The sequence below is a fragment of the Canis aureus genome, chromosome 34, assembly GCF_053574225.1.
Source record: "Canis aureus isolate CA01 chromosome 34, VMU_Caureus_v.1.0, whole genome shotgun sequence".
NCBI classification, from domain to species: domain Eukaryota; kingdom Metazoa; phylum Chordata; class Mammalia; order Carnivora; family Canidae; genus Canis; species Canis aureus.
Window position 1 is genome coordinate 15864130 of NC_135644.1, and position 16915 is coordinate 15881044.

The window sequence follows — 16915 nt, forward strand, 5'->3', positions numbered from 1 at the left end:
TGTGATCCTGAAGTCCAGGGATGGAGTCCCACATGAGGCTCCCTGCATGGAGCCTGCTTCTCCTTCTATCTGTGTCTCTGCCTCTCTCTCTCTGTGTCTGTCATGAATAAATAAATATTTTTTTAAAAAAATTAAAAAATAGATTAGACCAAGAACCAATACTTCTGTCTTATAAACACTAATAGAGAGACTGCTACCTGCCCAGCAGCCCAGAGAGGAGGCTAACTTAACCAGACAGGAATGGCAGTTCTCTGATACCTGTCTGGGAAAGCAAAGGGCTGCAGTAGTTTACCAGGAAACCTCAACTTTATGGAACAGGAAATCTAGGAAAAAGAAAGTTTCTCTTTGCATTTTAAGACATCCTCTCTTTTTGAAAATAACAGTGCTATCGGTGAAACAGAATGCATGTACAGAAAAGTGTGGGAAACAAATGTACAACATAACAGATATAAACCAACATACATGTAACTACCATGGGGACCAGAAGTCAGAGCACTGCCAACATCCTAGAGAGTTATGTTCTCTCAAAACTGAGGAGTCCAACAATGGACCTCTTTTTATTTTATTTTTTTTAAATTTTTAAAATTTATTTATGATAGTCACACACGGAGAGAGAGAGAGAGAGAGAGAGAGAGGCAGAGACATAGGCAGAGGGAGAAGCAGGCCCCATGCACCAGGAGCCCGATGTGGGATTCGATCCCGGGTCTCCAGGATCACGCCCTGGGCCAAAGGCAGGCGCCAAACTGCTGCGCCACCCAGGGATCCCTGGACCTCTTTTTAAAGTCTGGGGCTATCAGCCTCCAAAGTTTCCAAACTTTGATTTTTTCCCCTCCTCTTTGTAATTCATCTCCTGAAGAAGTTTGTAAAATACCTATATCTATGTTCATTGAACTCGTGATCCATTTAATTTTAATAAGACAAGTGTTTAAGGGTCTGAAGCAGGATAAAAAATTTAAAAAACACAAGAAAATGGTTTCTCATGCATTGAAAATATTGGCACATTTGTTTTCAAAATGCCAGGATGTGTGGGACCTCACTTCCAGTCAGAATGCTGAGATATACACATGTCTGCTTTCATTTTTTTTAAAGATTTTATTTATTTAAGAGACATACAGAGAGAAGCAGACACAGGCAGAGAGAGAAGCATGCTCCCCGTGGGGAGCCTGATGCGGAACTCGATCCCAGGACCTTGATCCCAGGACCCGGGGATCACGACCTGAGCCGAAAGCAGACTCTCAACCACTGAGCCACCCAGGTGCCACCCCACATGTCTGCTTTCATAAGGGACACGTGCTGAAACATGTATTTGCAATTTCAGTAAAAACAGCATCAACTATTTCTGTCCAGTAAGGTTCTCCCAACTTCGAAGGCTGTAATATACCAAAACCAAAAAATACAGAATATAGATGCTTTAAAATTTAGCATCTTAATTAATATTCTGACCTTTAACATTGGATGCACAATCTCTTTAGAACTGATGTTTTGAGGGCAAGTATCAACATAAGGACATAGATTCTAGTAAAGCTAAAGGCAAGTTCCAGGTGCTTTAGGGCAAAGCCATTTTATCTTTATCTCCTCCTTGTTGTCTAAACGGTGTCTTATTATTAGAAGCTGTTCTACACATGTTGATTGAAGGCATTTTTATATGAACACTTTCAGAAAAAGAAAACAGAATCATGCTTATTAGTTTTGATGTGTTTCTTTGGCTTCTTAGCTATACTCAAAATGTGCAGAAAATAAAGCTTAGGATTTCAAAATAAATTATTTCAAATGAATTTCAAAAAAAATTATTATACACAAAATGTGACTCAGGAATACAAGGAAGGAAAACATGTTTGTTTCCAATCTTCTTTGTCACTTTGTTTCCGCCAGGAGGTGTGGAATTCCGTTTGAAGACAAGATTCAGAAAAGGTTACACGATTCAGAAAGCAGGAACACTCCTTCAGGGAAAAGCGAAAAGTAAAAAGCAAAGCAAAAAAAAAAAAAAAAAAAAGCAGAGGTTAGCTCTTTGTTCCTTCCCCTTTTAGGCGGTCAAGGGCAAACACAAGGCTTGCTGCAGAGCTTGATTTCTTGCCTCGCGCCACCTAGTGGCCCAAGCTGAGAAATTGTTTTTATTTTGCCAACAGCTGAAAAACTGGAGATTCCAAGGTTTTGAACATTTTTGACAAATTGTTACTCATATTTATGAGACAGTTTAAGTGCCAGCTGACAGGTCATCTGGATATATTCTACTTCAAAGAGTACATTTTAGGGGTATTAATAATGGCTGTATCTTTGCCCTGTACATAAGATGCCTGATAAGACCTGTGTCTGGTGAGGAACTCCTCACATCTGGCCACTCTGAAACAAATATTTGTAATTTCTGCAAAAACAAAACAAACTACTTCTGTCCAATAAAATTCTCCTACATTAAAACCAAAAAATATAGAATACAGATATTTTTAAATTTAGAAGCTTAATATTCTGACCTTCATCGTAGGATGCACAATCTCATTAGAACCAGTTTGAGGGTAAATATCTTCATAAGGAGATAATGAATCAAATCCTGGCTCTGCCCAAGGGAGGTCTGGAAAGAAAGGTAGAGGAAGCTTTCTCATGGGCACCCTACTATTTTTGTTTAAAGGAGCATGTTTGAAGAAAGTTAAGAACTGGTTTCATCTTTCTTTCCAAATTAAGATGAAGCAAAGGTTGCAGACTGTGGCTTCTTTCTCAGCCAACCTTTTCATTCCTTTGCATGTTGCTAAAAATCAGACCTGGCAGCCACTCCCTTTTAGGATACAAAGGCCCCAAACTGGACATGGTTTCCAATGATTTCAAGAGGGATATGGGAAGAAAGAAAAGGAAATTATGAACAATAATAAAGAGACTTCTCCTCCTTCTTTCACAAAAGTGTACCCGCAGCTGTTTCCAGACAAACCCTCAAAACAGAATGCCCTTGAGAGGAAAGCTCTGAGAAGACCTAGTGAGCTGCCCAACCAAAGGCAGCAGATCTCAGGTAAATCAAAGGAACTTGACAGAATGGGAATCTAGGGGATCCCTGGGTGGCGTAGCAGTTTGGTGCCTGCCTTTGGCCTAGGGCGCGATCCTGGAGACCCGGGATCAAATCCCACATCGGGCTCCTGGTGCATGGAGCCTGCTTCTCCCTCTGCCTGTGTCTCTGCCTCTCTCTCTCTCTGTGTGACTATCATAAATAAATTTTTTTTTAAATTAAAAAAAAAAAAAAAGAATGGGAATCTATTTGGCAAAACAGCAAAGACAGGGAAGTTCGGTTCTTTGGCCCTGATTTCCTGCTTCTAATCCTGAGAACTGACTGAGCAGCTTAACAAAAGCCATTAAGCAGAAGATGACTGTGAGTGGGCAAAGGCCAGGCAGGTAGGCCAGTGATGATGGACCTATTCTAAGTTGGTCAAGAGAGTGGGGGGTGGGGTGGGGTCACTGACTGGGTAGTGAATTGGACCAGGTGATCTCTGAGGACCCCATGACTGGACGACCATTGGATTTACCACATTCCTTTCACTTAGAATCGAATGTGAACAGAAATAATCTTCCCAAAAATTCTAGGTAAACTGAGACCACTGTAGAGGGCTTAGCATGAATTAATGATAATATACGGTTTTATAACTGGAAGAATGAAAAGAGGCAAGCAGAGAAAATGAGAAGTCTGAGTTAATGCTATAAAAGTATCTCTGTGTTATATATACACTAATGTTGTACAATTAAATTGCAAAAGAAAATATCACTTTCCTTTTCTTGAATTTAGTTGAATAGACCTTCACCCCTGCTTAAAGTTAAAAATGGTAGTAGTGTAGCCCTGAAAGTACTCAGATACTAACAAGAAAACTCCAGCAGTGCTTGTAGAAGCATCAGATCCAGGGAGGTCAGGGGGTTCCAAGTACCTGTTTTGGTCAAGGGAATTGAGAAGAGTTGCTGCAGAAGCTTGTTTTCTGACGTTCTCAGGACTACAACCACATCAGCAGGGAGAGTGTCTTTGTTTTTCTCAAGAACCCCAGAAGCATCGTATAATACCTGCAACATGAATAGCAAATAGCAAACTAGCCAGTATCATCCATTGCTGGTGACACTGGAAAAGCTGTCTGAGGTTAGTCATTAATCGACCAATGCAGAGAAATTATCTTGACACAGCCACGCTTTTAAATCCAGACCATGAGATAAGGAGGAAAAAACTGTAATTTTTGACAGGCCAATTTATCTTAACTTCTTGGTCAGGTGCTTTTTGAGGAATAGAGGCATATCAAAGATACATCACGTGAGAATAACTATGAAAATAGACTGAGCACTATATATTGGCCACTATGCGGAAAGCACCCACCTTATGAGGTAAATACTATTACTATCTCCATTTTACTGGTGGGCAAACAGAGGCTTAACAAGAAGCTGAAATGATATGCTCATGGTCACATATTTCACAAGTAGCAGGCAGGTTTCCAAACCCAGGCAGTCTGGGCTCCGTGCTCATCATCAACTGTACTCTTGCTGCTCCCGAAGGCATTCACAACATGTGAGTGATCACTTAGGGATGCAGAGTCATTTTCAGTTCTCACAACAGAAGGGATCCAGGTCAGAGGAATTTTAAGGAACATTCCAGAGAAATAATGAATTCAGGAAAGGGCACTGAGCCCACAAAGAAAACGATCTTGTTTTTCCCCTTAAAATCAAGGAAGGAGAAAAGGGAGAAAGGGAATATGGGTGAACAGGAAATCAGTATAAAAAGACAGACAGGGAGGTGCAAGGAAGAGGACAGGAATGGGAGGTGGAGATCAGGATAGATGCGGGTATCCCAGACATGGGGGACATTAACATATGGTCAGACATCAGTGCTGAGGTGGTCTGAAATAGTTAAAAATTGAGTTGCAATTTCAACAAAGATTCAAAACAGATACTATACGCTATGTGGGGAGAAACACAATCTTCTTTGCTTATATTAGAACTGCCTTTCAACCAACCTCCAGTCAGGTAAAATTAATTTCAACACCATGATATGAATATAAAAAAACAACTTCAACAAATCTTAAATGAACAAAATCCCAAATGCCTTTTGTTGGACTCCTACCCTGTTTGTGGGACCCAGGTCCTCAGCAGACCCCACCAGAACCAATGAGCTATGATTCCAACGACTCCTTTGAGAGTAACTCTGAGCAAAGAGCTATTGGCTGCAGAACCAGAGAATTTCCTAAATTAGTCACTCCTCTGCTTCAGGAACTTGAAATGAAACTGAGGCATAAATTAAGAAAGATGGAAATTTCAGTTAGTGTTATACAAGTTTAACATCAAAGAGAATTTTTTCCCTTTTTATCTAGACAGTTTTGGTGCCCTGTAGCCACATATAGTTAAAGTGCTAAAAACTGAGCCCCACTATGATATTAACCCTCCTCTGTTAACCTGCACATTTCCAAGGGACTTCAGAATATACACATTGTCCACTAACCACTGCAAACGCTACACTGTATCTTCTCTCTGGAGAGCTGTCACTTCTAGGACAAACCTCAGGTGAGAAGCAGATGGAAGCTCCATAGCCACCCCAGCAAGAAACTGCTTTTTTACCAGGGGCGACTTTCTGTGAGCAGAACCACTGAGAAAGTTTGGGAATTATGATTAGGTGTTCAGAAGAATTAAAAAGAGAAAGAAATCTTCAAGCAATTTTGTGAGCAGCACAGACAGGGTAGTATGAACACTTACCCCTTGTCAAATTCAGGCCTAGTAACACACACTTGCCTTACCTTTCCAGCATAGTGCAGAATGCCAAAGCATAGCTCCACCCCTTTGGGCCTCCAGAAGTATTTGCATCGTAGATTATCTTCAAATTTATCTGCGTGGATTTTCATGTGTAAAAGTTACAATGAGAACTGTTTGCTTCTTCAAACAAAGAGGTGCTCCTTGAGCCAGGAGTAACCCAGAGTAAGGGTTTTCAGGGCAGCCTGATACTATCATCATACGTACAACAGAGGAGAAAAATGCTCCATTGAAATGGGCTTACAATCAAGTCTTCATTTACTTGTTTTGTGTTGTCTTTAGTATCAGGCTATACCCTAAGATCTCTTGTTCTGTTCTAAGAACTCCCAGCATGGACACTGATGACACCAGAACTCTAGCCAATTAGCTTAAGAACCATGAAGATCCCATGGAAGGCAAACAACCCTGGTATAAACCTATCACGGCAACTTCTGATTACTTTGTAGGTAAAAGGAAACCACTGAGGGTGACAATTTTAACTCCTAGAAGTGAATCTTTCCCACCAATCAAGTTCCTATCAGGGGAAAAGGCTTGAAACTTTCTGTTCCACCCTGTGCTAAGCACTAAAGGGATACAAAGATTATTGGGGTTTTGTTGCCCTAAATATCTCACAATCTAAGTAAGGGATGGGATTGTATGCAACACTGAAGATTAGAGAAGAAGGTCAAGAGGAACAAGGATAGAGGATGGGGGGCCATTAGTGTCAGGAGGAAGTGTCTTATCGGCATCTTATAGACAATAGTAACCTAATGAAAAGGTGGCTTTAGAAAGACTAAATTAGCTGGGACGTCTAGGGTAGAGGGGATAAGCACGAAGCTAGAAGCCAGGAAACCAGAAGGGTCTTCTATACAAATTTAGACTAGAAATGGATGGGATCCAAGCAGAGATATGAGAGAAGGGTATGAAAAAGGAGGGGAAGCAAGCATTGGTTATAGGAAATAAGGGAGCTGAAGGTATAAAAATGATAGGAAATAGGCAGCAATAGGAAAGTGAGGAGGGTTTGGTGATGAGTTTTCTTTAAGACAAAGATCTATCAGGACATTTGCTGACAATTTCAATTCATTAAAAACAGGGTCTACACTTGCATAAACTACCAAGTGGCCAAAATACCGATTTACAATACCAACGAACCAAGTTCTCTCCTGAGTGTACTATGCCTTTCCCAAGAGACACTTACCAACCAGGGTCTGATCAGTTGCTTGGGGAAATCGACTTTCCTCATCCAAAAGCGCAAGCAGTCCCAGAGGTTTCTGGAGGAACATGTCCAAGAGTGGGCGATTGTCCTCATACATCACAAGTGTAGCATCAATGCCTTCATTCTGATATTCCATCTGGAGGAAAATGGATTGTGAATCTCTTTAAGCCCAAAACTGGTCTACATAGCACCAGGCTGCTTTGGCACGTGCCTTCTATAGCCTTACAACACTGACTGTGGAATACAGGCAGTTTTATGTGTGTAGTCAAAGATTCTCCTGATACAACACTGCTAAAACTTTGGGTTTAAGTCTGACCCATAGGCAACCTGCGGCAGGCAGCTGAAGCCAGCAAAAGAAGGGCCAGTGCTGTCTTCCAAAAACCAACTTGGGAAGTCATAATTTAGAAACTGACATCGAATAGAAAGGAAGCTGAAAAAAATTATTTTAGTGATAAATAAAACATGGCTTAAACCAGGAAAAAAAAGCAGACTTCTACATTCTAGGATTCTGCAAGGGAATCAGACTGCAAAACTAGAAAACTCCAGACTTCCCAGGGAAATAAATGCAAGGAGCCCTGAGTGAAAGGAGGTCAAATTTTGTGCAGAGTGGGAGGGGAGAGGAGGGTGATATAGATTTATCCAATTCCACTGAAAAAAAACAATACAGATTTTCTTCCTGTTTTTGTGTTTATGTAATCACAGTACAGCGTGTGTGTCTTCACTAAAGCAAAGGCTCAGTCAGAATGTTTTATTGCTGCACTACTTCATACAGGATAGTCTTGGGTTTGGGACAGAAATTGGGGTGGAAAGGGAAGGTCCCCTAGCCTTTGGGCCCATCAGCTTCACATCTTGTTTTACTTACCATTAAACTCATTGCAGAATGACTTCCATTTGGAGAAAACCAAGAACATAGTTTACTCCTGCCCTGGAGACATCCCCCCTTCCAAGTTACTGTGGGAACTGGTGTGCAGGAGATGAGGGTGGGGGGGGTGGGGTGGAGATGCCCTATTTGGGAGTTAAGAACGAGAACCTGTGCCCTGATTCAAGATCATCCTGTGTCATTTTGGACACAATCATGGATGTTTTTTGTTAAATAAAGTAGAAGAGAATGTAATAATTTGGACAGTGTGCGTGAAATAGTTTGGAAGCAATATTTAAATAACTAGCTTGTCATCAGCTCCACTCAAGTGAGGAAATGTAACTTTCCACAGAAATCAGGACTTTTTTCAGGCTAACTTTAGGCTATTTATTTTGACAGGACTGCTTCTTTGGTGGATTTTCCTTAGAATCTGTTAGCCTAAGAGGGTTTCTGCTTCAAATTGTGAGCAGCTTGCAGACACCTTCCCCATCAGATTTAATCACTTCAGAGTTCACTATTACCTGCTCAAGAGCGAAAACATGCTGGTTGAAATAGTACTGGATTTGCTCATTGGCGATGTTTATGCAGAGCTGTTCAAATGAATTTCTCCCAAAGTTCTCAAATCCAAAAATATCCAAAATCCCCACATTCATACCATCATCTGCACTACTGCATGGGAGTAAAGAAAAAAATCTTTTAGTGGAAGAAACATTTATCTCAGGATGATGAAAATATGTGTGTCCACATGTTTACCAATATATGTACCCACTTATGGAAAGCAGCATTCAGCTGCCTCTAAGAGAAGAAATAGTTTGTGTTTTAAGTCATTCATTCCTTCAATCTTTCAACAGTAGTTCCAACTTTTTTTTTTGTTTTTAAGCAGTAGAACCCTTTAAAATCTCCCTCAGAAGTTCCATAGAGAGAGATATTAGAGAGGAGGTACTCTATTCGAAAAGACTAGAACTGCTGCCCATTCATTCTTCTACCTTCCCACCCATTAGGCTTAATTGGAAGAATACGATTTAGAATTTGTTGTTGTTCATTTTCCCACAATATAGAGACCACTAATGCTTAGGAAAGAAAAGTCAGTAGCAGCAGCAGCAATAATACTATAAGATATGGTGCTTTAAAACTTTTCATGAGATGTCTCATTCTAAAAACACTATGAGGAGGAATATTAATTACTCTCATTTTACAGATGAGAAAACTATGACTTAGAATATGGGTCTGGTCAAACTGTAGAGCTTAAATGCAAACCCAGTATGCCCAGCTCCTGGACAAGCCTGTTCTCTTAAACACTACATATTATGGCTCAGTCATGTGATTCTTCCATTCTCCTAGATCCCATTCTCCTTTTAAAGGAAAAGACCTCAGAGCTTCACCAAAGGAAACTCAGGAGAGGACCAAACACTTCCTCTTGCAAACTCTAAGAGACACCATGATCGCTGACAGCTCTCCCAAGGCCTCTGCTTCCCAAGGGAACTTGCCATATGTTTTTGTCTGGCTGCAGGAGTGTATTGATGCGATTTACAATCCAACTGAAGAGCCTCCCATACAGGGCTTTGGACATGGCATCTCGGACATCCGCAGCCCTGTCGACAGTATTGGCACGGATGATGGTTTCACCGCGGGTGACCACACAGTGTGAGATAAGGGCCTCTTGGAGTTCTTCGGGGCTGATGCAGAGAACAGAGGCAGCTGCAATAAAGAGTAAGGATGATACAGAGAATACAGTCACCCATTCATCCTTTCATTCATTCAGCCAGCATTGACTCAACATCTACGATGTGCCAAGTTCTACTCAGGCACTTCAGATGCAAAGGTAAACAAGCCAGGTCCCTAACCCCAAGAAGTATCCAGACAGACACAGTATCCCCCAAACATTCTGAAAGCTCTTCACAGGCATTTGATGAGAAAAAGTGAGAGAAGATAGTCTTTGGTCAAATAGCTGGGGATTATATTCAAGAGTCAGGAAGCACATGAGTTTATTAAAAACAGTAAAAGATGCTGCATTTTAACACAACGGGTGTTTATTTAAATCACTTTTTTTTTTTGAACTCAGGATTCTCATTCCTTTGTCACCATTATTAGCTATAAAACTTTAGAAATAAACAGGTGCCTGACTATCCCTTGCAGATGCTGATTTAGTGGATTCAGACAGGGATCCACCTCTTGTATTTTTTTTTTTTCGAAAAATTATAGATGATTTTCAAAAGTAGCCAGTGTTGACACTATGGCCCAAAGCTATCTGTCATGGAATTCTTTTCTGCAGAGCACTTATTTGCAGTTCATGAAAAGAACACTGATGTTCTACAAGACATCCTTTGGGAAATCATAGTTAGTAAAAACACCCAGAGCCGGCAGAGGGACCAGCCACAGCTGCACTATATTTTACAGCATCTTTAGAAACTACCAAAGTCAAAGACACATGCATTTTGATTACACAATGCACAGGCATCAAACAATTACCATTTTCCAAAGCTTCAGCATTGGGGACCTCACTTTTGTCAGTTTGATGTTGAGAGGAAATAGCTGCAAACTCAATGTTTCCAATATTCAAAATTCCAGCCAAAATTCTATACACTGAGTGCACCTCCTGAAAAGGACAGCAAGAACCATTTTGGTCATTGCCAATCAAACCAACAAACCAATAGCACTGGTAGTTATCCACCAAAATCCAACATCCTCCTATCCTGGGCACACAAACAAATTTCCAAACCTCCCCTGCAGTTAGGCACTGGAACTAAATTCTCAACAAAGAAGTAGAATGATATGAGTGACTTCGGAGTCCAGCCTTATAGAAGCAAGCATGCCTCCTCCATGCTTTTTCCCCCATTATTGCCGGCTGAACCTCCCAACAACCCAGTCTCAGCTATGCAGTTGACTAGGATTCCTGAGACCAATGCTACATGGAACAAAGTTGTACTGCAACATGAACCTCTTACTTTGAAATGCTTCCATAAGAACAATTGATCTTTGTTCTTTAAGCCACTTATCCATTTATTCTAACTAAAACCAGCTTCTAAATTCAGGTATGTTCTTTTTTTCAAAATAAGAAAGCAGAGGTTTCCTTAACCACTTTTGAATATAGCTTTTATGAAATAGTTATCAAGGCATTCACTGATGGTTCACTGAACATTTTGAAGTTCAATAAAGGAATATGTAATTATGAATGAGGTCAGGAAATATTCAGACTCACTAGAAATTATCTGTGATATTGTGATACAATAACACATATTTGGTCTTCATACCAATTTCCAGCACAAGAGCTAAACAACCCCTGGAATTATAAGTGACAGGTGTTAAAGGAGTATCCTCTGTTATTCTTAATACCTTCAACCATAACTGAGTCTGTGCCACTGAGGTAACTCTTAAAGAATATGGCCGGGGGATGCCTGGGTGGCTCAGCGGTTGAGTGGTCCCGGGATCTGGGATCGAGTCCCACATTGGGTTTCTTGTAGGGAGCCTGCTTCTCCCTCTGCCTCTCTCTCTCTTTCTCTCTCTCTCATGAATAAATAAATAAAATCTTTAAAAAAAAAAAAGAAAAAAGAATATGGCCGGTTGCTAGAGAGACCACACATGTGATTAAAGGGTTGGAATTTTTAGCTGAATCCTTCCAGGGAGGGGAGCCTTCTGGAAATTGAGCTAATCACCAACTGACAATAATTTAATCATTTATGCTTACGTAACAGAGCCTCCATTAATATCTCTAATTGGGATGCTTAGGTGGCACAGCGGCTGGGCGGTTGCCTTTGGCTCAGGTCATGATCCTGGGATCTGGGATTGAGTTCTTCAATAGGCTTCCATGAAGAGCCTGCTTCTCCCTTTGCCTATTTCTCTGCCTCTCTGTCTCCCATGAATAAATAAATAAATATTTAAAAATAAATAAATAAAACCTCTAATTGATGAAGTTCAGAATACCTCTGGGTTGTGAGAGGTGGTACCCCCCCCCTTCCCCATTACCTTGCCCTATGCATCTCTTCCATTTGGTTGTTCCTGGGTTGTATCCTTTATAATAAACCAGTAAGTAAACTGTTTTCCCAAGTTTTGAGTCTTTTTATCCAATGATCAAATTTGGGGTCTTGGGACCCAAGATCTCCCACTTTGTAACTGCTTGGTTAGTAGGTGAACCCTAGGATTTGCAATTTGTGTCTGAAGTGGGGGCAGTCTTGTGGAACTGAGCCCCTAACCTGTGTGATCTGATGTTAATTCTAGGTAAACAGTATCAGAAGTAAACTGAATTATAGGAGAATTGGTTGGTGTGAGGAGAAAAAAAACTCCATGCATTTGATGTCAGAAGTACTGTGAGTAAAAATAGATAACCTAAGTCCTTTTTTATATTGAAAGTTAAATAGATAAGTAGCATTAACACTAAAAAAAAAATAAAGTATATTTATTTAAACCTATGCATTTCCTATAGGTGAGACAAATACATAGCCAGGAAACTTCTGCATCTTATGCCTATAGATAGAGAAAGCTACTTCCACAAAAAAATACTCAGGTGAGAAACTTGATTTAGTACTATCCATAGCAGCAAACTAGTAGGAACTGTCATTACACCATTGGTGAAGCATTGTTCCCAAAGTGAGCCTTCCTGTGAACATTATTCAGTAAAGCTGACAACTGAACAGACTGTAATAGTGACATCTGCTGGATACCTGATAATGCTACAAAGACAAATGAGGATTTTAAACCAGGCTTCTACTATAAATACTGTTCTTCAAACTTCTAAATCAAAGGCAAGAGGTCATGTTTTTGATGTCAAAAATTACTGTTTTAATCATACAACTTAAGACTGGCTAAGGAGAACATCTACCAAATGGGTTTTCTGGGGCTGGTGTGGATTTAACATGACAGCACTTCATTACCTTAATCAATAAAATGTGACGCTCAAAAATGCAACAAACAAGCAACTTCCCAGAGGGTAAACAGAAACTATACAGCAGTGAGCTCTGTATCTGTTCTTTCTATCCCCAGTTCTCTCAAAAAGTTACCTAAACTCTCAATATTCTTAGAAAAGAAATGTATTTCCTCTAATTAAAACACACATTTACACCCTATTATATCAGTATAAGCCATGAAACCTCCCAAAATAGAGCTTCCAGGCATTTCACCACTAGGGAGATTATCCCCAAAGGAAATGGCAGTTCTCCCCTGGTTGTTTCTCTGGCAATATTCTCTTCAGCACAATGCTCAGACATTTCCTCTTTTAAAAAAGAAAACTACCCATGACCTTCAGTGAAAACTTTGGGGTTCAAACACCATAAATGACTGAAGTTCATGATAGGCTGGGATACCCTTCCTTGGTTCAGAAAGGGAACTTGAGAAAGGTGTCCAATGTTGACCTCATTATGGAGGAATTAGACGTAGGGTACTCTTTATGTGACATTTCTAGGCCATTCCACCTCTTTTAGTCCTATCCTTGTATTAATTAGCTTTTCCTTTCTGGGCTAGGAACCTACATCTACCTTTTTTGTTCAAGTCAACACATCACCCATACAGTCATGGTAGAGGACAATCAGTAGTGTGTTCACCTGTGGGGTTACACCTCCCTCCCCAGAACTTCTTGATCAAGTCTCTTCTTTTCTCCCTATAGCTAGTCTGAGGATTTTCACCTTCCTCATTTTGCTCATTTCCTCTTGCCTGATTTCCAGCTATGCAGTCTTTTCTGGCATCCCTGATTTTACTACCAAATCCTACTATGATGCTCTTTCTTTTTATTTATTATGTTTCCAACTTTCTCTATGAAAAAACAAAATAAGCTCATTCAGGACAGGAAATACTATCAAGAAAATTAACGACTCCTCCAGCTGGCTTCCCAATTCATTTTCACCATCAGCAGAAGTGGGGAAGAAAGAGGCTTTCTCCATCCCATACAGGATGTATATGGTCTTTGCTTCTTTTTTTTTCTCAGAAAACACTCCTTTCACTGATGCAGGTATTCTCTCAATAAAGTTGAGGATAAGCAGAAAATTGAAAAGGTCCTTGGTTTTCTGTTAGCCTGGAGCTAATTTAAGGAAGTTGCTCCTAGCCTGGTTCATAAGCATCTCATGGTAGTGGTTTTCCGGGCACCTTCCTAGGAATTGACTTGCCCTCTCAGTATCTCTTTACCTTGTTTACTTTTTATAAGCCTCTAAGTTTTGGTTTTTGTTTTTAACCAGTTGTGCTCCAAGCACCACATAAGGCCCAATAACGAGTCTTCTCCCTTATGGGCTCTATTCCAACACCTTTCTTTAGTTCCTTTCCAGAGGCTCACAATATTTGTATCCTGAAAGCCAATGATTGGTTGAAAAATACCTGAGAGGGGAGGTATATCAATCATGCATCAATATAGTGTAAAAAGAAGTCAATGTAAGTCCTACTGTCATTAAGGTATTGGAAATCCCTAACTTACATTTTAACATATAACCCTTCAGTCTCTCTTCAGCAATATTCTCCCAAATTCATAATCTAACTTGAAGAAATGGAAAAAATTTTGCCCTAATCTCAAAGCCTTCTCCCTAACCTCTTCATCAAGGGATATGCAGTAAATATCCAATGTTGACCATCATGCAGATAATCTGCCAAAAATGTTTTCACATAGTATTAAATATAAATATGTTATGGTAATTCTTATCCCAGTAAGACAAGCATAATATTAAACAAAAATGGTATGGTTTGACTCAAAAAATAGGACTCCAAAGGCATGGATCTTCATAAAAGGGTTTTAGGTACAACACCACCCCACCCCCATCCCTGCCCAATCCTCTGCAAGGAATCATCATTGTTAGTGGAAGTCTCCTTCTACCAGGGAGGTTTCTTTAGAATAAAGTCAGGGTCAAGTGTTCTTTCAGATACTTTTGGCAGGTGTCCCAGAATTAAAATTCATGCTCCTGACTCCACACTAAGGTTCCCTACTCATAAAATTTTGCTATAAGAGTTTGGGTCAATCTAAAGATTACTATATGAAGGTTCCTGCAGGAAACTAATGACATTATAAGAAAGGAAGGTGACCATAATTTTTATTAAATTGACCAGTTCATTTATGCCCTGTCTAGAAATGTCCCTCAGATAAACTTAATAGTTCTGATACATCAGTTATTTGGCATCTGCCCCAACTACATTCAACTAAATCTTTCTGAATTTAGTCAAACTACCCTGAATTTATAAAATGAATTGAATGAATTCAGCAAAAATAGGCTATTGAGATACAAAGATATAACCAAAGAATTTAGGGTCAGAGGAATAAAAACTAGTCTCTTCCTCCCATTTCCAAAGGTGCTGACATAAGTTGGTTTATTTCCAATTTGAACTGATTACGGGACATGGTGAACATAGATGCATATACATATAATTACATTTTGGTTATTCATTTGACAGTCCAGATCAGGCACAAATTAATTATGTTTACTACCTATTACATTTCTTTCTGTTCATATTTATTCATGCAGTCATCCATTTCTACCCTACTTTTTTTCCACAAGGGTTAGAGATGGCTTATTTCAATGACACATACTTAGCATATTTAATTTGTTTTGTTTTTAATTTATTTTTAAAAAATATTTTATTTATTTTTTCATGAGAGACACACAGAGAGAGGCAGAGACATAGGCAGAGGGAGAAGCAGGCTCCTCACAGGAAGCCCTATGCAGGACTTGATCTCCAGACCGGGATTACACCCTGAGCTGAAGGCAGAAGCTCAACCACTGAGTCACCCAGGCGTCCCTTGATTTTGTTATCTTAAAACAGCATCTGTTTATTACTTGCAGTACCTTTCTATTATAGAACAGGGCCATTATATACCTTCTTTTAGAACTAGGATCAATCTCTTTACGGTATTTTATAACCATCCTTATATTCATCAAAAGCAAAATATTATAGTTTTAAAGATTTTATTTGCTTTAGAGAAAGAGAATATGCATATACACAAGTGAGAAGGGAAGGGAGAGGGAGAGAATCTCAAGCAGACTCCACAATGACCTTAGGGCCTGACATGGGGCTTGATCCCATGACCCTGAGATCATGACCTGAGCCAAAACAAAGAGTCAGATGCTTAACTGAGTCACCCAAGCGCCCCAAAAACAATATATTATTAACCTTATGGCTAATTCTTCTCTATTGTTCCTGTACCCTTTTAAGGTAGCATGCCCCTAAAACACTTTGGCATGACCCAGGTGACTTTAAATCACTCTACTGCCATCTCCACCACGCTTGGACTCTTCTGGTGATGCATCTTGATAATAACCGGCTCCATAAATTAATAACCATAAAGGACCTTTAATAAGGTTGGAACCTGTTTAATTGCTTTCCTCTAAGGAGCCAAGGGATATAGAGTTCTGTTTTTATCTGACCTTTGGGATTTTCCATTGTCTGTCAGTCTAAAGTCAGTGGGAGGCCAACTCCAACTGAGAAAATTAACAGCTGGCTAGAAAAAGAAAGGTATTATTATTATGACTAAAATCAGCCATGCTGGGGAGGGAAGGGCTGGACAAACTCATTAGATTACAGAAGCAATCCTTTACCCAGAGTGGCTGTCCCAGGGTAACTGGAGTGCCTTGTAATCTAATCCCTTAAGATTTAATACTCTCACCTAACTCCTAATCATTCACCACCTTTTGTTGAAAAAGCAAAAGAATTTGTGTATTTTGCCAAATTGATGGCATGAAGCCCAGAAACTATGACATAAATGTATCACAGAATCATATTTGAACCTAGAGTTATAAATATCTTCTGTCACTCCTGGCATATATATAATAGAGACAGCCTGTATCTAGTGAGATAAGAGTAGTACAGTACTTAGAGCTAGAGGTAATAATGTGCATCTGTATACCACGGAGAAGGAAGTGACTGCAAGAAAGTTGAAGGGGCTTAAATTAATTTGTTTTGGTACGCGAGGAGCTACTTGCATAAATAATTTCTGTAGCTGGGTGTAACCTACATATCCCTATATTTCTACTACGCAATTCACTTTGTTATCATAGCTGTAGTGAACTGACTACAATGGTAACAATTTGCAGGCACATGGCATTTACAACAGTATTTCTGCTTTAAAATTCACCTGTACATCTTGTTAAAATTCAAATTCTGGTTCAGCTGAGATGTATGTGAAAGTCTCAAGCCTGTATTTTTCT

General features: G+C 39.8%; 1 protein-coding gene across 1 annotated transcript in view; it reads right to left on the bottom strand.

Moving 5' to 3' along the window:
- MYO3B (myosin IIIB) overlaps positions 1-16915 on the bottom strand; it is a 404571-nt gene that overhangs the window by 205606 nt on the left and 182050 nt on the right. The window contains exons 18-23 of the mRNA XM_077883392.1: positions 10275-10401; positions 9293-9503; positions 8327-8474; positions 6929-7082; positions 5739-5827; positions 3897-4026 (exon numbers count right to left, since the gene is read on the bottom strand). Coding sequence (XP_077739518.1) covers positions 3897-4026; positions 5739-5827; positions 6929-7082; positions 8327-8474; positions 9293-9503; positions 10275-10401 — 859 coding nt within the window. The remainder of the gene's footprint in view (positions 1-3896; positions 4027-5738; positions 5828-6928; positions 7083-8326; positions 8475-9292; positions 9504-10274; positions 10402-16915) is intronic.